This window comes from Leuresthes tenuis, unplaced genomic scaffold (genome assembly GCF_036924035.1).
Source record: "Leuresthes tenuis unplaced genomic scaffold, fLeuTen1.0.hap1 SCAF_5, whole genome shotgun sequence".
Taxonomy (NCBI): domain Eukaryota; kingdom Metazoa; phylum Chordata; class Actinopteri; order Atheriniformes; family Atherinopsidae; genus Leuresthes; species Leuresthes tenuis.
The window spans coordinates 11413634-11434333 of NW_027325359.1; the positions used below are offsets into that span (position 1 = coordinate 11413634).

Sequence of the window (20700 nt, forward strand, 5' to 3'; positions counted from 1 at the left end):
TCCTTCAAATGTAATACTGTTGACTGCCACTAGGTGTCGGTTTTGATACATCTGTGGTTTCTATTAAGTAAAGTGTCAACTTCTCTGATGAAATCCAGTTATGAGAATGACCCCAAAGGTCCATCACTAGCGCCATATTTCATATAACTCAGTCCTTCTGAAAAAAATCCATAATTAGATATTCATCATCAAACATGCATTTTTTTTCTCATGTCAGTTTTAGAGGTTTCCGAATTTCCGACCCCTTGTTCGAACATTGTCACTTCTGGCTCCATAAAAAAAAAAAAAAAAAAAAACAACAAAGTGATGTTGGCCAAATTCTAAACTCGAGGCATTGAGACATAAGATTTCAAACCAGTGGGGGGTGTCAGGGTGCTACTTCAACTTCTGATTAATCGTTTAAGGTCAGTCCTGCTTCCTCCCTCCTGCTGTCTTGTTCACTCCACCATCCACCAGAACACCCAGCAGGTCCCCTTCAGCCAATGAGATTCCTGAATCATTGGGCGAGTTTTGCTGATTGGTCTCTTGCTGCGGCGGTGCTGCAGTGGAAACAGCGTTCATGTTATTGCTCAGCCCGCCGTTGGTGCCCCCGTTGCTCCCCCTCGTGTTTGAGTTGAAGCCCCCATGGTTACTGAAATTACTGTGGCTTGTTCCATTGCAGAGACTTCCTGTTGTGCCGGTGCTGTTGGTGCTTGTTGCGTTAATGCTGCTGGAGCTACTGTTGGGATTACTGGGATTTGGTATCACTGCGTTGGAAGGGGGAGTGAAGGAGAACACTCTTTCACTTCCACTTCCTGCGGTCCGAGCACTGGGGGGTCCAGGCTGACTATCAGCTGATGGCAGGGTGTCCAGAGTGAGTCGAGGAGGAGGGCGGCGAGACAGTAGGCCATGTCCTGGTCTGAGTTTAGATATTGGACAGAGTTCAGGTGGAGGGTCAGGGAAGGAGAAGGTTGGAGCACTCTGCATCTCACTGTCCCCACTCAGCCAGGGGAAAGCAGAGGATGGAGGTGGTGGGATGTGGTTAGGAGTGTCAGGGGGCAGCAACTGTGAGCCCACCATTGGAGGCGCCATTGAGCTACAACTGCGATCCCACTCATTTTGGGTTCGCCGGAAGGGCCGAGGGCGAGGCATTGCAGGGGGCACGCAGTGGATGGGTGTTTGTGGGCAGCTGTAGAAACCTGGTCTCTCATACAAGGGCATGGTGGAGAAGGCAAAGTCTGGGTCTCGCTCCTGGTTCAAAGGCTGGCGAGCTTGACTTGGAGTTAATGGAGCTGCTGGGTGCAGGTACAGAGGGTAGCGGCTGAGTGGAGCTCCAGGGCGCCGGCGTAACAGAGAGACCCGGGAGGAACGAGGAAAGTTAGGGGACTGCACGCCAAGAAGGCGGCCAAGCCCTCCAAGTAGCGGGGTGGAGTAGTTGGCCTCCTCATTTTCTTTGATCTGCTCCAGGTTAGACTGGAACTCCATTTCTTCTTTGGGAACACTGGGAAAGATCAGGAAAATGGTCAACCAAATGTAAAGTATAAAAAATGTTGTCTTCCAGAAAAAAGGAAAATATAAGTTCACCTGATATCCAGCGCTGAACCCATGAAGGAGGGTTTGCGATGTTCAGCACTTGCAGTAGTGTAGGGAGGCTGTGGTTCAGACTCATTCCAGTACATGTCCCTCTCAACCAACGGCAAGCTGTCATACATCTCATCCACTGACAGCAAGGACACCTGAAACACAAATGAAACCACTGCAAGTCAAACAAGACGGCCACCGTCTGTTATCCGTAAAAAAATGTAGCAGCAATGGTTTGGTTCAGATCCACACCTGCAAATTGCGATCAACAAGCCAGTTTGTTTCAAAGTCGTCATCATCTTCACCAAAAGGATTTATGAGTTGTTCAGCCACCTAAGACCATGAAACAAAACACTCTTCAATGAAGCTCAAAAATGCACAAACGAAGGTATAAGATGATCTAGTAGCAGTGCTCACTTTCAGCCAACCGACATAGAAGAAAAACTGGAGCAAGGTAAAAACAGGCAGGTAGAAGTCCACATCATGACCGGGGTATCCCTGAGCTGGATCCAAGAACTGACGACCAATCAGACAAGCCAGGAAGAAGCTGTAGACTGCTACTGTTGCCACCTTATTAAAAAAAGTTATTTTATTGATGCCTTTTGGTCAATCATAAGCATTTTGACTGGTTTTAGGTTCAAGATTATTATAGGAGTTATCAGTTGAATGCAGTGACAGTGGAACCTGAGTGTAGACGAGAGGCAGGCTGATCCAGTCATAACCATACAGCTTCATGCACTTTGCCCGTAAACTGTTCAACTCCTGAACAGAGGGAAACAAAGGAGGTCAAGCAAAACCAGAAAATGCTTGCAAGCTGAGAGTTTCTCCAAGAGAAGGATGCACATGAACACCTACGGTGAAAATGGCTGTGAGTGCCACGTCGTTGTTGATGCGACCCTCAGTCCTTGCTCTCAGCGCCAGGCTGACGAACCACATGCAGGGCACCCAGAATTTGTTGTGTGGGGAGGGCAGCTCCTCCAGGTGCCTCAGCTCTTCTGAGGTCATCAAACCTAAGAGGGACAAACAGCGTGGAAATGAAAGCAGCCAAGTCACGTGTGTTTGTTTTGTAACAAGTGGTGGCATAAACCCAGTTATTATGTTACCCAGTGCATTACACTTAGTTTAACCACTTAAGATGGGCTCAGTGTGAACCTGTGTCATGCTGCTCCATTAGCACTGCCTCACAGCCTCTTAAAGACCTTTAAATGACTCAGACTGAGCTGAAAACCGGTGGCTTTGGTTGGTTTCATCTTCACGTCTTACCTGCCTGCACCAGATGCTCCATGGTGGGAAACCTCTTGTAGACGGCTGTGCTGACAGAGCGGTAGATGAGCACACCTGATAGGTTGACGTAGCGCATCAGAGTTCTTCGGGTCAGCCTGGAGGCCTCGTCAGTCCCACGAACATGACCTCCTACTAATGCTGCCAAACGGTCTGGCCAGGGTACGTTCTCAAACTGGCCCCACCAACGGGACACAACCAAGGTCACATAAAAACCTGTTTTAAGGGTTTAAAAAGTATAACTAGTTAGATAACAGATTCCAATAACAGTGTCGAAGAACATAAGAGTTCGGCTTAGATTAACAGGGGGAAAAAAATCAGTCCCGACTCACCCAACACAAATGACACAGGGATGAGTTCTGCATAGCGGTCACAGTATATTGCAAGCTTCTCAAAGAGCCTCTTCTGGTCATTTTTTAGCACAAACCTGAAGAATAAAACGTACAATTAGATTTAAAAGCAGAGAGGTGGGCACTGTGACAAAGCGCTTCAGTCACACTCGCTTGCCTAATGTAATCTGGGTTTTTGTTTTGTGTTTAGTCATCTGTGGGTCCCACTCTGTGTTGAAACTCTTTTGTAAAACAGTTTGGGACCCTGTTTTCAAAACTGTAACATAGCAACATGTAGGTGCGAGTCATTCCACAATCAATCAAATATTTTGATTGATTTCCTTTTTTTTGCAGTTATGTGATATTGAAGTTTGGCTCCATGAAAAAAAATGTAATTATTTTAGTCTCTGACTGTCTCTGAGCTTCAACAATCTTAGAATTTTCACAGACTTAGAATTTAAGAGTAAAATTAATAAAATCATAAGGACAGTTGGCAACTAAACGTTGTCACTGAATGTTTTGCGGTCAACAAGTTAATGAGACATCTTTTTTTTTTTTTTTTACCAGAGCAACTGAAAAAAATGATTTTTTTATGTAGTCCTTTATAAAAATTTTAACAAAATATAGCATCAGAGCTGGAAACTAGATATTTTTAGACTATGTTACCATTAGAAACACTGGTTCTTGGCAAATGAATGAAAACTTTATTGGTATTTTTAATGCTGAGTTTATGTCGACTTGTCAAAAAGATGACAGTATGTTCTGCAGTATGTTTGATGCTGGAGGCTTAGTGCATGGTGGTGGTGTGACGGACCGGACCGCATCGCATTTAATGCCTCCCTTGTGTATGTTAATGTGTTGCATCATTAAAAAAGATTATTAGAATTGTATTTGTGACTGATCACTTTTTCAAATATCACTGCTAAAAAGCATTTGGAAATTGTTTTAAAAATGTTTAAATGTTTTTTTGTATAAAATCCATGACATGAACTAGGAGATACACACTATGCTCTGACCCGCATCTAAAAATATTCTATCCAGCAAATTCCACTTTTTTTATGTTGGTGATGACAACAAGAACTTGTTCACTCACAATGAAATGAAAACACCTCCTCCTAAAGTTAGATAATTCTGCTCAAAATGTAACTAAAGATTACGATGACATGTTACTGTTCCAGTTCTGATTGAGGGTCCAGCTACATGCACAGGTGGACTGCTCTCAGTCCACATCTATTTGAAAAGCAACTTCAGTGGAAACATCATTATCGGAGCAGGTTATTGTGTTTTCAGAGTACTACCTCTCCCTTTGTTGGCAGTTTGCTGGCTAACAAATGGCCGAGGCTCAAAGAGCTTTTTGTCAATAGTTACCTATAAACGACAGTAAGGAAATAGTAGAGCAGAGTGAAGATGATGAGCTCTCTGTAGAGCAGCTTATAGATGCTGCCCTTCCATCGCAGGAGCAGGTGAAAGAAGGTCCCCAGACCTGCATCAGCGACTCTGCGAGAGTACGTCACTGTCATTGCTGCTACTGCTTGTTGGCCAACTTCCCGACTGTTTGTGGTCTGACATGAAGGAAACCAGCGTAGTTTTGTTTTCTGGGCTTCACCTGAGTTCAACTTCAGCAATCAGCGTGGAACTCATAAGGCCAACCTGGTCACAAACCTACAACAATAAACAAGACAGGAAGTTTAGCTCTGGTATGTTTCTGACTTATTCTACATTCCAGTCTAGATCCCCATTGTGACAGAGAGCACTGTCTCCATATCAAATCGACATTTTCTTTCTCCATTTTGCATTCAGTTGATCATTTTGGTTAATACTTTCCATGATTTTATTAATACACTGCGATTTCTAGAGTAAAACATATAGAGCTAAACCAGAGAAACACAACATTTAAAGCTCCCAACAGTCATGTATTCACTTACCCCTGACAACAAAAATGCCTGGCCATTATATTCACTGTGAATCGAGATGTATGGCGGCAGTATCCAAAGAGAATGTTGGAAACAGGAAAGTAGGAAAGGAAAAGAGAGCAAGGGACTTTTACACCTCCGGTCACTTGATGCGTTAATCCGTTTCTGTAACAAAGCTGCATTGTTAGGCTGGGTCCTGTTAATCTGAACGAATATGAGTACTGCAGGGCTCCCACTCTGCCACAGATGGGCAGGGAGTTGAATGCTGAATGCTGAATGCTGAATGCCTATATCTATACTGACTCTGAGGAACAAATCTCAGCAATCATAAGTCATCCTTTCAAAGTTTAACACACGCACGCTGTCCTTTTAATGTGTCAAACAATCACCTCTGAGCATATTCTCTTCATGTGCACTCATGTTTTTCCATGTAAAGCAGCGGCAGGTATTTGATTGTGGAAAACTCCTGTGTGCGACCCCCTCCACTGGAAAAAATGTGTTCAGCTGAATTGTTGCTGGTCAGAAGGTGTTAGTGATTAACCCTTCCTGGCTAACCCGCGGACCAACAGCAGGGCGAAGTGCGGCGAGCTAAACTCTAAAAGTAGAGATTATCAAAGCAGAATTTCTGCTGATTTTGCAGATATTTTGGTGCACTTGCAACTGGGAATCAGTTTAGTCAATCTAGGTGAGTGTATTCTATGAATTTCTGTCACACTCGGTGGTGTGTGATACTTGTGTTTGCTCAGGATATCTAAAAGAAAGAAATTCCTTTTGCCTGACAAGCTGCAAAGTAAAGAGCCCGTCTTCCTGTAGCTGTGCAGTAAGAGAGATATGTTGGAGTTGTGGTTTAAACTTTGCAGAGGTCACATCATGTCACCTGCTGTTTGAACTCTGTTTAAACTCTTATAAGCCATTTAGTTTTCTTGTGATTTTAAGTATCCAACTCTGTCTTCTCCGGATCTGTTAGGTTTTGAGTGTCCACAAATATTGGGGTCATCCTACACAGCCTACATCCTGGCAGCTTCTCTGCGTCTCTGCACCGCCTGAGAAAGACACATGGATGCTTTTGAGGGGATTCACAGCGTCCACATTTCCTCATCTCCACCGTCTTCAGCGCCATCGAACCCGGGGTATGAAGTCCTCAAAGCAGGGAGATCTGGAATAGCAGTGTACTCATCTCCAGTCTTCTTTGGGACATCTGATGTGCCAGCAGTCAGACACAAGTCCGACAAGGTCACTGAGGAGGAGCGCTGTGCCGTTGGGCAGTAAGTTTTGAGTCCTAATGCACAGCAGCGAAAAATGTCTATATGGGTCAAAGGTTTTTGTTGGTTGAAAAAACAGGCAGGAAGGTCTGTTGTGCTGTGTAAGCCATAAAAGTAGATAGATGCTCCAGGCCAGCTCAAGTTAATCCTCTTTACCTAGTAGAGAAGGTTATAATATAATATGTAAAGATACAGCTACATATTTATGGTCACACAATAACAGAAAGAATGATCACTATGTCCAGATATTAGTGCAGAGAAAAGCTGATTTTTCTAGTAGCCTGTTGGACTTGATGTTCTTACAACCAAATATTGAGTCAAACCTCACTGATAACAAAGCTGTTTAAAGTTTGTGAGTGACAACTTTTTACTGCGAAGGATGTTTCCTTTAGGATTGTTGATGCTTTACACAGAATCATCACATAATGGTGAGACCAAGCTGGTCAGGTCAAGTGACAACCTGGAGCTAAAAGAGTCTGTTCAGTAGAAATCCAACACCGTATGATACAAATCCCACAGTACAGCGTAGTTGTCATGTAGGTGTAGATAAAATTGGACAGTGAAACCAGAACTGGGTGTTTTAGTTCAACATTTTTTGCCCTGATAAGAAGTTACGGAGGTGATCATCTTTATACCCCCCCAATCATCATTCTGCCCAGTGACGGGATTGTCCACTTACTTCAGGGTGTAAATGATGTGTGTCATAGCATGGGAGATTGGTATATTTTAACATTTTGTTGATGTATGACCAACATAACTTATTTTCATGTGCAGACACGAATTTAAGAAATCAGAGACAAAGAATGTGACCTTTAAAAAGCATTTAAAATGATAATAATAATAATAACACACATGTACACAAAGCAGGGCATTTAATTAAACAAACACCCCTTTATAAGGACACATTTTACGTAATTGAATTACAATTTTATGTTTATTTTTTTGATAAAACGACCAAAATTCTATTTCTATGCATTTTGTGCATATTTTGCACTGCAACTCCTCAATATATCCAGATGTTGTTTTGCACAAAGCAGACAAAAGCTTGACTTTTGTCAAATGTTGTGTTTCCTTCAGACTTTGTTGGCAACATGCACCACTAATAACACATTTGGGCGGCTTTAGTAAGGGGCTGCATCGGTATTTCTGTGGGTTTTGGCTTCGTCTGGATGTGTCGGGACGGTGGAGCTCAGACTGGTGACTTGCAGGTTTTCTTATGAATGTTGACCCAGTGTGTGAGCCGCGGTTGGTTTGTGACTCCGGACGGGATGGGTCGGCCGGCCAGATGGGAGTGGATGCGCTATCATGTGACTTGTGTGTGACAGAGAGAAGGGCAGAGACAGAGGAGACTGTATTTCTTTATTGGAAATAATAAGGAAGCGTCGGACTGTATTCCTGGAAGGTTTAATCCAAGCCAGCGCCAGGCTTGTGCTTCCTCTCTTCGTGTTTTTGTGCCCGCCGCTGCGGTGGTTGCCTACGTCAGCGTCCGCATTCCTCTGCTGTGATTTAAAACGGCTGGGAATAGTTTCACTGAAACTCGCCGACGTTAGCTCAGTTTGTGCACTTTGTTTTTTGTCCATTTGACAACGGCAGCAGTAGAAGGGAGGTGGAGAGGAGACGCTGACAGCTGTGCTGACAGGAGAGGTTTGTCTGCTGTCCCGGGCACCGTCAGGGTAAGGGTGGATACTGACAACAGCTCTCTCTCTCTGGTAAAAAGTTGGCGCTAACTAGCCGAGTCTGCTAAAACCTCTGCTGGTAGTTGGCTGCTCTGCTCTTTAACTGCAACTGTGGCAAAAAAGACTAACAGTGTTATCTATCAAGTTTTGATCGAAACGAAGTACTGGGATTGCTAATGCAGCACCAAAGGGTCTCAAGCTATGGCCCGGGGTCCCCTCTGGGGCCCCCAGCTGGGGCACTGTTTTGATTGTGGCTCAGTGGGAACATATGTGATGCGTTAGAGCTGGAAAGAGCATCTGTTGATGCCGTCGGGACGACGTGCAGATACTTTTCAGGACTCAGTACAGAAACTCTTGATTTTGCTGACAGAACACAGCTGCTGATCGTGGAGCTCAACAGTTCTGAGTCTTTAGGAGCTGGATCTCTCAGGGTTTCACTTAACGAGAGAGTCTCTGTTAATGTTTACAACGGTAGTTTACTGTCACAAGCTGCAAGTCACAAGACAGAAGCACCCATTGGTTGTATTATCCAGTACTTTTATTGTTTGTTTTTTTTAAATAGAAAAACTTGAATATCCAAATATCAATCTGTAGAAATCGTACACTTATACATTTGAAACCATCAGTTGGAGCCTCTGGTTTACGTACACGAGGGTATTCTGGTTTGAGTTTTGTGGCGAACAACCAATTGGACTAAAAATAACTCCCGAACATTCAAAGTGCACCCAGAGTTGAGTTAACACGTCTCTGAAAAAGCTGGAGCCCTGTTTAGAATAGCTTTGTCACTGACTGCTTTTGTGTTGATTCTATATCTTTTTCTCTTTTTTTTGTGCTTTTGTGAAGGTTGGTAGATCTGGATCCAGGGCCAGAGTCCAGAGTCGGGGGAGGGGGCCAGGCTGGGCCCACCTCAGGCAAACCCCATGGCGAGCTCTCCCGGCTCCGCAGCTCCTCGCTGGAGATCAAAGAAAAGGAAATAAGAGAAAAGGGGTCAGAGATCCTCAGGGAACAGCTGGACGCTGCAAAGAAGGTAGTGCAACCTACTTTGTGCTTGCATGTATAGACGCATAAGATGGGCGTGAAATGGAAAAAAGAATTGACTGCGCAAATGTTCTTCTTCCCTGTTGAATGTGTCTGTTGCCTTTCTCTCCCTCACATCTCAGGAACTGAAACTAAAAGACAAGGAGTGCGAGCGTCTGTCACAAGTCAGAAATCAGCTGGAGCAAGAGCTGGAGGAGCTGACTGCCAGTCTGTTTGAGGTCAGCAGCGTGCAACACTTTCTGCTGAGTGCACTGTAAGGTTGAAGATGAGGGAAGAGATTCTGTTCAAGTTCTGAGATTTGCAGATGGCCTCAGTTTTAAACCTGCGTCACTCGGGGGGGCAACAAAAACAAGTGGAGTGGTTTCCTCGCAACAGTAAAGCCACCAAATACTTGAGCAACCCCCCGCGGGGCAATAAAACTAGATTTTGAATACTGAATATCCTTTCATTCGGAAATGAACTGTCTCATATTTTTCATTTGGGAACCTTCATGTGACCGAGCCAAACTGACGGAGGAGACGGAGAACCTGTAACTTGAGCTGACGGGAACTTGTGTAGCCGTAAGCCCACCGACAAATTAGAACCAGTGTAAATACTGAGATGCACAGATGCCGACGACCCTGTGCGTCTGAAAGTCAAAAACAGAAAAAAGGTTGAAAGGGTTGGAGCTCCCAGCATCCTGCAGTCGTAGTTTTAGGTGAGGTTAGTGGACTGGAGATTACTTCTTTGATGAAAGAAGCTGTAGGTTTTGAGTTTTTTTTTTTTTTTTGATCCGACTGGTTGAAACAATCAGCGATAGATTGTCCATTGATCTGATTTATTTATTTTTTAATCCTTCAGTCGTCTTTTCAACAGGAAGCTCATAAGATGGTGCGCGAAGCTAATGTGAAACAAGCGGCGGCCGAGAAACAACTGAAGGAGGCTCAAGGGAAGGTTTGTTTGTCTGTTTTTCTTTAATCCAGGTCAAATGTGAGTCGTTATCAGGGTCCAGTCTCATTGTCCACCCAATCGTCTTTCAGTGTTACGGATGTTTACCGTAATTCTCGTGATTATTATTCATCATTTTCTTTTTTTTGTATCTGTATTTTGTGTCTCAGATTGACGTTCTACAAGCAGAGGTGATGGCACTCAAGACGCTGGTACTGACGTCCACGCCTTCTTCACCGAACCGCCAGCTGCATCCACAGCTGCAGTCTTCAGGTACCAGAGGATCGCTCAAACACGTCGGCCACATCCGGAACAAGAGTGCCAGCGGCGCCTTTGCCGCCGCTTCCACAAAACCAGAACTTTCATCCGTTTCCATTCAGCCTGTGGCTAAAGAGGACCGAGAGGTAACCGGGAAGAAGTTCACACAGTTGTCTCTCTTCCCTCTCAGTGTGCGCCTGTAACTTGAGGCTTGTGTATTTCTCCCCTTCCTCTCGCCAGTCGCCCGGCTCTGCTGTTTTGCATTAAGTGAAGCTCTCTTTGCTTTCTCTCTTTCAAGACTAGCCTCTCCCTGACCTGTTCTTCCTGTCCGCCTCTGGTGTCTCTATCTCTCTCAGCCTGCTGTTCCTGCTCTTCTCTCTCTGATTTTCTGCCTCCTGCCTGGCCAGCCTGTCAGTTTGAACTGTGACCCCAGTTTGCAGGAGCGGGGCTCGGGCCTCGGCACTGACCGCACACAGGTAACTTCAAAGCCTTCAACTTGGACTCATAAATCCCTCAAATGTAACAATTGGCAGTGTTTTTTTGGTGAATAGCTGCTTTTGCAGACCTGAGACTGTTTCTTCTTCCTCATAGTAGAGATCTTTGTGGAGACAAGAGTGTAATCAATCCAGTGTTAAGTGCCTCTGTCTCTAGTTGGCAAGTTGGAGCATTGATTTGTTTTGAGGTGGCTTTTAGTAGTTGTATTAATACCTGTGATTTATCATTATGAAAGGTATTTATCAGGAAAACACATGACTTGTACTCGAAGCCTACTGATAAATACATATATAAGTTATAAGACATCCATGTGCCACAGGGACAGAACTGCAAAGCCTCATCTACGTGTTCCTGCATCATTTCATAGTCATGTCAGCCGATGACTTTCCTGCTTGGAGGGGAAAGGAAAAAATTCCAAATGAACATTATGTAATCCCAGTTGGGGGTGGAGTTAGCCACTCCGCTCCACCCCTTTCTTCTGCAAGGTGTAGCTCTTGAGAGATCGGTCATGCAGCTTTGTGCGCCCATGCAAATGTAAATGAATGCACAAATTGCACTCAACTCCTCCTGAGGCACATATTTCGTTCATGAGCGAGAGCACAGTAAATGGCTTCAGAACTCACACTACCTCACAGCAATCAGAGTGAAACAAATGGGTAAAAAAAAAAAGAATTGACAGACAGTTTAATTCTAAACTATTAGTTTATCTCCTCTTCAGTTCCCTTTTTTTTAAGGGAACAATCTTGCTGGGAGTCGTGTTGACGCAGCACTGCTGATAAGTGCCAGCCAGTGGTTGGTAGATGACTCAAAACCACATCTTATTTTCTCTGTCCCATACAGATTTGATTAACGCTGGGTGTGTTTTTTAGAGCTCTATATCGAAAGCTGCTGTTTGTTCGGGCAGTGATTTACTGGTATTTATACGTTTTGCTACTGCGTATTGATAAGAAACGGGAACTTACGACTGAGAAAAATCAAAGGAAACGCCTCCATAAATCTGACTTTGTTGTCGGGAACTCTTATGAAGTTTATCAACACCAACTTGGACTTGTGAAGCTTTTTCCCACGAAGGTAGCTCCCCCAGTGAATGTAAAATCCTAAGCGGACTCAGATGAGTCACAATTTAAGGTGGAAGGGCTCCACAATACGCTGAGTATTACCCGTCATCACCTTCTCAATCGAGTTCCAAATCACAAAAGTCTGCTCGGCTGCAGTAAATAGTAGGCTACAGACCTTTGTCATGGCAGACATTTTGACCTAAATTGTAGGACAAGCACAGATACATAAGGGCTGCATTCCATTTAGAGGTTCTGCAGCTGATTTGCATACTCAGGAGCAGCTTAACACCAAATACTGAAGTATATGATGGAAATCATGTTATATTCAACAATAATATTACACAGAGCACGTTGTCCCAGTATGGTGCAGCCCTAGTTTAAGGGTTGAGTTGGAGCTTTATGACAGAGAGGTAGTGTACTGACTTGTTGGCTGGCTGTTCTCTCTCTGCAGATGGACTCTATCCTGTTTGCAGAATTTTTGCTGTGGAGGGAGCATCCGAGTCTGGACAGATCCTCCGCCTTCTTAAGTCGCATTTACAGAGAAGACATCGGACCCTGTTTAACCTTCACGAGATCAGAGGTCACACCGTTGCTGCTTCTGTGCACCAGCGCTATGCTGCTACATTCAAAACTTGTTGTGTGGGGATGTTTTAACGTTGGTGTCGCCGCTTTCCACAGCTCTCCCAGCTGGTTCAGAGCGCCGTGGAAAAGAATTCTCTCACCATCGAGCCTGTAGCCATGTCAGCAGTACCGATGGTTAAAGCCTCCGCTATAGAGTGCGGAGGCCCTAAGTGAGTTACCATCTACTGTAATAACTGCCCTTTTGTTCTCTCGTTCACTACTCAGTAGACATTTAAACGCTGGACATTCACTCCTTTTTATTTTGGGTCTTTGCTCATCCTCTGGTGATTTATGATCATAGCTGAAGCCTTTCCACTGGGCACATTTCTAATCTTTGACTGATGGAAAATCTGTTTTTTGTTTTCTTCCCCTCAGTGGCTTTAGGGCTGCAATAGAGACGTAAGTCCCCTCAGGAATCAGTCACTCATTCAGCTTTTCACTAACTCATGTTGCTGTGGCATGGATTGAGATCTGCCCATCCAGATGTGTTCAGAGTGCTACCAAATCTGCAAACGAATGAACAGTAAAGCTCTGCATGTACCTGGGTTTGCATTAATGCAACCTAAAAACCCATTTCCCCTTTCTGTGACTAACCTTCTGACTGTGCAGCTTTATCGCCGTTTGTCCCGTGAAATAAGCCGTTGCCGTGCCGTCCCGTCCCGTGGCTTGGCTCAGCGTCATGCAGGAGGGTCCGAAGAAGTGCGACTCATGTTCAGTGTCTGCTCTCACTTAACAGCAACTGTGTGGATGTGGTTATTGTAGCAGTCACTTTTAACATTTGAGCATCTCCACCTGTAGGAAGTGTGCACTAAGCGGCCTCTCGCGGCTCTGCAGACACCGCATCAAACTAGGTGACAAGGGGAGCTACTATTACATTTCGCCCTCAAGCCGAGCACGGGTGACTTTTTTTATTTCTTTTTTTTTTTTTTCCTTCTCTGGTTAACTTTCTTCATTGCAACAATTTTTTTCCCCATATGTAAAGAGCTGCTAAATGTGAATTGGTTGTGTTTTGTCTCTCTAGATCACAGCTGTGTGCAATTTCTTTACCTATATCCGGTACATCCAGCAGGGCCTGGTGAGACACGATGGTAAGATGACGCAGGGGTCTCATCTTTGCTTCCTGCTTTGCCACAAGGAATTTAGATCAGGCAGCTGATATGCATTTTCTTTCTTTCTTTCTTTCCTCCTTTTTTTTTTTTCCTTGATAATCGTCCAGCGGACCAGATGTTTTGGGAAGTGATGCGTCTTCGCAGAGAGATGACTGTGGCGAAGTTAGGTTTCTACTTGACTGACCAGGGCTAGGAGACCTGACAGTCCTCTGAGATGCCCAACAGGACAGCATGATCACAAGACTGCGATTAGTCTCACACAAGTCTGGGGTAACGGTGGTCCCACCAGCGGTCTTAGATCAATTTTGTCCAGTTTTTGTGCTGCAGCAGAGGTCAGCCAACAAGGGAAGCAGAAAGTGTTGAAGTGCCACTTTTGGAAATGCACTTAAGATAGAATCAAACCAGCACTGCAGGAACGGCATAAAAAGAACCCCATTCCAAAGATGGTGTTATTCCCGCTAATGTTCAATACCTTTTTCTGTTAAAACCACATGCTAAGAAACTTAATTACACACCTCAAGTATCGGTCTTATTATTGTGGGGAACATTTGTTTTTAATTGTGTGAACTCTGAACTCTCCCCGGCGGAGAACACGCTTCTTCTCACGTTACCACGATACATCCTACGTGTCCTGTTTCAGGTAATTGGTGTGTTGATCCGCTTCTGAAACAAACGGCACAACACAGAATGAAAACACTATATGAAGTTGAGTTGGTCTCTTACCTCAAGTGCCACAACTATGCAGAGCAGTTTTGTTTCCATAAAGCAATAATTTGAGCTGTTATGTTGTTTCTATCCAAATGCTCAGTGCTCAGTGGCATCTCCTAACTGCACTCAGTCATCAGCTTAAACATCACAGCATGGCCTTAATTATGATAATACACTCTCGCACATCCTGTTCTGCCTTTTCGTAAAATGATCACCTTCAGCCTCTCGCAATAAACAGCTCAGGCATGTGTTTCATAATCCGATGTATTCCTATTAAAACATTAAAAATGGAGACAGCCTCGCAATGTAGACCAAGCGTAAACTTTATTACAGATGATTTGCAATTGTTCAGATGTAGTTTTGCATGTTTGCAGTTAACACAGTAAAAGCCATAAATGACTTTGCATGAAAGCTAAACACAGCCATGTTTATCCAATGAAGAATTACCTCATAGTTTGAATTTGTCATTATCAATGGACAGTCTTTATGGAAAGGTATTGCAATGGTGAAAATGAAGAACTTTATGTTAGAAAGTGCAATAACTGCTTTTTAGCCATATTATGGGTTTCATGTTCCTAACCTCAATGTAATGAAAAAGTATCTGTGTAAACAGTCCATTAAACACAAGGCAATGTAGCCTGAGTATCGCTTTTGTACCGTGTGTTATTTATGGTTCGAGATTGGACAAAAAAGCCAGTGACTCATCTCACCGTCATTCATTTCAAACCAGCACAACAGCAGGACTTGGTTTCTGAATCAGGTCACTGCTGGGAACCGCCTGGTCACCCTGACAAACACTCGCAGTTGCCCAACAGGTTTGTAAGCAGGAATCAGGCTCAGGGACACTGAAGAAATCCTAAGACCAGCTCAGAGGTGCCTCATGGTCTAAAAATCTGTTTTTGGAACAAACATTCCAGTAAGATTTTAGTTTCCGGATTGAAACGGCTTCTGTGAGCTTCTGTTTTTGCAGCCTTATTTTTTTTTTGTACAGATTACAGCAGAACTATGAAAAGAGTTTATGAATGAGCACCGTCGCTGTGAATGTGTGCAGTCGGAGAACGTGTCCAGTTATCCAGATCACTGGCCAACAACCTCAATGTTCAGTTTGACATTTCTTTTATAAATTAGCAACACAAAATGTAATGCTACTGCAGTCAGTTTTATATAAAAGAGAATACCAGGAATATTAACTTTTGACTAACTGCTTCTCTGGCAACATTCAGTCGTGATCAGCTCTTCTGTCTTTGGGAAATATCTGCAAAGAACAAAGACCAGAGTCCATCAGGAATGAACAGTTGACCTTCTGTAGATTCTTTAAGTCTCTTAAATGCATAATCTAAGCACTCTATTAAAAGAACTGTAGCATTTGTGCTCATGCAGACCGACTCAGCGCCTCACCTTCGATAACAGATCATGATCATCACCAGCATGGCGGCGCCCCCGATCATTACTACCACTGCAGTGACAATGGCGACAGCGGACGGCGAAGGGTTTTCTGGATCATAGCAGGAAATGTTGGAGGTCAGAACTGACAGACACGTGTGAGGTGTTGTGCATGTTTTAAGTACTTTAAATCGACCAGAACCCACCTGAGCAAATAAAGGAACCGGCTGTGTTGAAACACTCCAGGTGTTGTGGGCAAGGAGAAGTCATTTCTTCACATTCGTTGATGTCTACAAAGAGATCATTGGGATGTGAATTTAGAACCGCGAGGAACTGGCTGTAGTTTAAAACCTTTAAAAATCCTTCCTATTTAGAGAGGGTACATTAGGGCATTTGTACTTACTGTATTTCAAACGGAGGCATCGATCACACACACACACACACAAACGCTACTGTGCAACAACATGTTAGAGAGAGATAGAAAGCTAGTTTGTTTTTTGATTAAATGTGAAGGCGCAGTAAAGAGTAAACAGAAAATAATCTGTTCTCTTGCAAGAGTTCACAACAAAAGTTCAGCTTGATTATTTGACATGAGGCCTGATACATTGTTTCATAATGATATTTGGCAGCTGTAGGCATGCAGAAATTGGAACTATTAGTGGAACTATTTTGAAGGGAGCACAAAGGGAAAACCTCTGTACTTGTGGATCTTTTCTGCTGTTGTTCATTTTAGTTTTGCAGTGGTAGACAAGAAACTTGCAGTTTTGTTAAACTGTGGATTTAACACCATAACAAAGTATACACAAACCCTGATCTATCCCGGCGATGTTGCCAGGCCTCACTTTTTTCTCTGTACCTTGACATGTTGGAGGTGTTGAGCTCCACTGCTGGCTATTCAGATCACAGCTGACCGATGAAGAGCCCAGCAGCTTGAAGCCGGAGTGACACTCATAGAGAATCACAGAGTTGCAGAGCAGAGAGTAGCCGGACTGAATCCTGGGGATTGGACCGCAGCTGGGATCTGAGGGAGAAGCCATTAAATGGAAAACCCAAATTTCATGCTCCACGTGTTTTTTTTTTGTTGTTTTTTTTTACCTCACCTGTGTCTGGTTCTTTCCAGGGACTGAGGTCAAGGTGGGGGACGAGAGGGTGGGAACAGGCCAGCATGTCCTCCAGGCTCTCAGTGCGTGAGAACGGGTTCACAGGGACCTGAGTGATGTGGCTGTTGTCACAAATGATGCGAGACAGAGAGATGGAGTGCAGGTTTTCCCTCTGGGTGCTGGTGAACACCCCTTTCTTCTCCCACCAAAACCTTGGCATACAAAGACGGACTTAGAGTTCACTTCTCGCTTGATAGGTGCAAAAACTTGATCCGTCTTATTTTACTCCTACCTGTCCCCATCTCTCAGCGCCCTGAACTGTCTGGCCAGGAGGCAGGACAGGAGCGGCCCGACTCGACCTCCAGGCAGAGCGGGCTCTGATATGGCCCCCACCCACACATCGATGTTGTGTGGAGTCCCGTATAAGAGCTGGAATTTGTGAGCCAAAGTGAAGTTGCCCAAAATTTCAGCCAGTTCTGATGTGGTGTTGGGAATGGTGAGGCCACATAACCTTCGCCACGAGCTGTATCCTTATGGAGAAGGTCAATAATTTGAATATCAGAACTAATCAGATACAGGTAGTTTAAAAAAAAGAATTCAATTTCTCCTTGACATTACATGGTCATGCTGTGCCTGAGGTAAAAGTGCTGGTTACCAGGTAGGCCGTGGTCCCGACCCCTCTGGAGGTTAAGGGCCCCGAGGTCCAGAGGCATCCCTCCCTGAGCCTGAAACAGCCTCTCTGTCAGCTCCTCCACCATCATCTGACCTGGAGTCTGCAGCTTGGCTGGAGACAGCAAAAGTCCGCGCAGCACGGGGTCGATACCACCTAAAATATCAGGACAATTGAAATACAGATACAGAAAAGCTCACATTCAACTGAAGAACAACAGCAACATCCTGCTTCACCTTCCTGCACTACCCGCCAAGAGGCGAACAGTGAATGATGCAGCGGCAGCGGGGGATACCGGGGGTTGAAGGTGTATCCTGGCCCCAGCCTGTTCACCACTGGCTGCACTGTGACGTGGGCAAAACGAAAAGCAGCGGTTGCAAATACGTTAGCGATGCTGGGATCCACGTCAGGATCGTAGCCCTGGTAGGGAGGCATCAGACGAGTCATGGCGCTCTCACCAAGGACTCGTGGCAGGTAGTGCTCCCATGTCAGGATCTTGAAAGATGAAGAGGAAAGGTCAGAGAGATGAGGAAAGGTCAGAGTTAGATGTGAAAGGACGTCAAGCTGAATATGCTGCAGATACCTGGTGAATGGCTCCTATGATCTTGCGGGCCTCCTGATAGAGGGTGTCGGGGCTCCAGTGAGGGTTGAGCAGGTGCAGCTCTTTGACCAGACGGTTGTGCTCTCTCAGAAAGAGCGTGTGAAGTGCGATCAGTCCCAAATGTTCGTTGGCTCTGGAATCACCTGTGATACACAACTTATGAACAGCAGCTGCTCTCGTGCCAGCAGGAAGTGGTTGATTCAATACATTCACTCACTCACCAGCTTGAAAGCATGATGTGGTGTTCTCCCGGTGTGTAGATCTGTCTCGCGCCCCTGAGGTGGTGGAGTTACGGGGGCCACAGGGGTCCAGGTGAGCCTGCACGCGCAGGAGGAAAGGCATGTGTGCCAGCTCCCTGTCTGAGTGCTGGGGGTTGATAGCCATAGCACCCAGAGGAGAGGAGTGGTTTCTGAGAGCAGAGGCCAGGGTGGCAGAGCTGCCATACACCATACTGGCGTCTACAAAGGAGGTGATGGCGTTGAGCTGCTCCCGGTGGCGTTGAGGCCAAACTCCGGCACCACAGCTGGGTGCAGAGCGGAAGAAGGGCATGCAACTCTGGAAGCCATTACGAGGATCAGACAGAGGGATCTAGGAGAAAAAGGTTCATGTTTAGTATTGCTGCTACTGCTGGAGAAAAAAATGCTCTCATTTTAACCACCATCAATCACTTTTAAAAAAAAATCTTTATTCTGGTTCCACTTTGATGAGTTTCTGGCCAAACATAGGAAATAATTAATATATATATATTATATATAATATAGTTGATGTGATATAAAACTAGTTTTACATTCAATGAAAACAGTTGCAAACAAGCATGCTTTGCAAGTAATGTACACAACTATACTATACATTGTCCGCTACACAGGTCATAGTGTTCCCGCTGTGCTTCACACTTGAAATGAAAAAGTACAGTGAGAAGACTGCTGAAGGCAGGATGTAAAACAAACCATCGCAAAAGCAGCGGGTTTGAAAAGGGGAATACCTGAATGGGGAAGCAGGGTGTGTCTCGACTGCAGGTGTGGCTGCAGTCAGCTCCGGTCTTAAAGGCGGCCGTACTGGGGCTCTGAGGTGTCAGCACTATGTCGTGGTCTATCCACTGACCCCAGTCCACCAGCAGGTGGGACAGAGTGGAGTCCACAGAGATGTTGTCATTGTGAGTGAACAGCACTTCATGTGACACGAGCCGCACCTGGAAAATAAACAAGGTGAGGAGTGTTGGAGTTAACGGCAAAAGACAGGATAGAGGGCGACTGAGAGCGGCCGCAGGGCTCTTACCGGAGGCAGGCTGACGTTGTGGTAGGTGTGCTTGGACTCCCATCCTCTGGGCATCCCCCACATGTCCTCGTACTCTGGAGGCAACCAGCGGGAATACGGGATGTTTGCAGCTCCCCATCTTGAATGTTGTCTGAACACGAAACACAACAGAAAGAGTCACTTAAGGGCCACAAGAAAACGACAGCCCCGTTTTGTTAATGCATGTTTTCACATCAGCCCTGACCTGTTGTTGCAGTCGCCTGTGATGGATCTGTAGCGCTCAGACAGACAGTCTGTTCGACAGCTGAGTGTCGGCAGCTGAGTGGAGCAGCCCGTCACTTGCAGCAGATTCTCCACATCTTCATCACTCAGCAGCTCTGAGGGCACACGCAGTAAAACCGAGTCGTGCAAAGAAATCTCATCATCTTCAGTTCCCGGAAACCAAAACAATGGTTTACAGCATGCACCAGAAGTTTGGTCTCTCATTCTTTATAAAACTATTGAAAGTTGAACTCGATATAAATCTGAGCTTTCACAATTTTTATGGCTGTTCAAAGTGCAAAAGTTAACAAAGAGTTTAATCAAATGCATTAAACCGTATATAAAAAATTAGACTAGTTGTCAATCAAAACTGAACAGAGAAATAATCTGACCCGCTGCTGCTGAATTGTCTTTTTAAACTGTGTGATGTTGGTCAGTACCGTAAGGATTTGGCTGCATCATAGTATTAGTGTAGACCATCTCTCTGATCAGCTCCACTGTATTGTCCAACAGTTCAGCTGCCTGGATATGAGTCCTGGTTCTGGCTTCAATCTGTTTGAACTGGGCCAGCAGGTCACTGGGCCTCAGAGCACCTTCAGACAAAGATTTCTTCACCCTGGAAACATTGAGAGCTTCCTTTTTAAGCGCCATGGCATAGGTTTGATTTATGTTCTGGGGTGAGTCAGCTCTTTTTTTTTTTTACCTTTCACTTGTGCGGGCATAAGCAGCATCAGTCAGCTCAATCGCCCTCTGAAGAGCCTTATCAACATACACTGACCCCAGATAAACAGTTCCTGAGAACATAGACACAGTTAGAGCGGCTCCCCACTACCTGTTCTGTCCAGAAATGATTGCACAGAAAACCTACCTGAAGTGTTGTCAAATACTCTGTTCAGTGACGCGTGCTCAGGGAGGGAGAGCAGGATAAGAGCAAGTCCAGCCAGAGACGCAGACACCTGAAATGAGACATCGCAATGAACGTTGAAAGAAACAGAAAACAGTCAGATGTCGCTCATTTTACCAAACGAGGAAAGAAAAATCAAAACTCACCATGAGTGCTGTGTCCATCTAGATCCTGAAAACTGTTCAAACTGGGCAAACAGAAACAAAATCACACAAAGTATCTTTCAGCTGTGCTCGCTTCGACACATCTCGAGAACCAGCAGGTGTAAGTGCATGTGTCTGGGTCCGAGAGT

The 20700-nt window shown here is 44.9% G+C and overlaps 3 protein-coding genes across 3 annotated transcripts; 1 reads left to right on the top strand and 2 right to left on the bottom strand.

Annotated features, from left to right (window-relative positions):
• Positions 1-71: 71 nt before the first annotated feature.
• Positions 72-5332, bottom strand: best1 (bestrophin 1). The gene is made up of 10 exons (XM_072385966.1): positions 5096-5332; positions 4539-4832; positions 3174-3268; positions 2824-3057; positions 2416-2570; positions 2245-2322; positions 1978-2130; positions 1813-1893; positions 1564-1715; positions 72-1480 (listed from the first exon to the last, which is right to left on the bottom strand). Exons 2-10 carry the CDS (start codon positions 4688-4690, stop codon positions 406-408), a joined length of 2175 nt encoding a protein of 724 aa, XP_072242067.1. The 5' UTR covers positions 4691-4832; positions 5096-5332; the 3' UTR covers positions 72-405.
• Positions 5333-8864: 3532 nt separating this feature from the next.
• rab3il1 (RAB3A interacting protein (rabin3)-like 1) lies at positions 8865-14877 on the top strand. Its single transcript, XM_072385967.1, has 9 exons — positions 8865-9048; positions 9182-9277; positions 9915-9992; positions 10157-10390; positions 12249-12377; positions 12476-12588; positions 13217-13316; positions 13440-13506; positions 13635-14877. The coding sequence occupies exons 3-9, from the start codon at positions 9927-9929 to the stop codon at positions 13718-13720; spliced, it is 795 nt and encodes a 264-aa protein (XP_072242068.1). The 5' UTR covers positions 8865-9048; positions 9182-9277; positions 9915-9926; the 3' UTR covers positions 13721-14877.
• On the bottom strand, positions 14871-20572 carry epx (eosinophil peroxidase). Its single transcript, XM_072385136.1, has 17 exons — positions 20555-20572; positions 20373-20460; positions 20208-20298; positions 19945-20120; positions 19488-19620; positions 19265-19394; positions 18972-19178; positions 18211-18577; positions 17972-18132; positions 17625-17883; positions 17374-17544; positions 17011-17248; positions 16719-16930; positions 16475-16639; positions 15825-15908; positions 15634-15730; positions 14871-15490 (listed from the first exon to the last, which is right to left on the bottom strand). The coding sequence occupies exons 1-17, from the start codon at positions 20570-20572 to the stop codon at positions 15433-15435; spliced, it is 2655 nt and encodes an 884-aa protein (XP_072241237.1). The 3' UTR covers positions 14871-15432.
• Between the last annotated feature and the right edge of the window lie 128 nt (positions 20573-20700).

Bases quoted from the DNA above. Each gene is read 5' to 3' on its own strand.
- rab3il1 (XM_072385967.1), top strand. From the start codon at position 9,927: ATGGTGCGCGAAGCTAATGTGAAACAAGCGGCGGCCGAGAAACAACTG. The intron at 13,317-13,439 runs GTGACTTTTTTT...TTGTCTCTCTAG, and splicing joins CGCCCTCAAGCCGAGCACGG to ATCACAGCTGTGTGCAATTT. The intron at 13,507-13,634 runs GTAAGATGACGC...ATAATCGTCCAG, and splicing joins GGGCCTGGTGAGACACGATG to CGGACCAGATGTTTTGGGAA.
- best1 (XM_072385966.1), bottom strand. From the start codon at position 4,690: ATGACAGTGACGTACTCTCGCAGAGTCGCTGATGCAGGTCTGGGGACC. The intron at 3,269-4,538 runs GTAACTATTGAC...TTTATTCTTCAG, and splicing joins TTCCTTACTGTCGTTTATAG to GTTTGTGCTAAAAAATGACC. The intron at 1,716-1,812 runs GTGTGGATCTGA...TTTGTGTTTCAG, and splicing joins TTGTTGATCGCAATTTGCAG to GTGTCCTTGCTGTCAGTGGA.
- epx (XM_072385136.1), bottom strand. The intron at 19,395-19,487 runs GTCAGGGCTGAT...TTTCGTGTTCAG, and splicing joins ACAGGCGACTGCAACAACAG to ACAACATTCAAGATGGGGAG. The intron at 16,931-17,010 runs GTAGGAGTAAAA...TTGTATGCCAAG, and splicing joins GCGCTGAGAGATGGGGACAG to GTTTTGGTGGGAGAAGAAAG.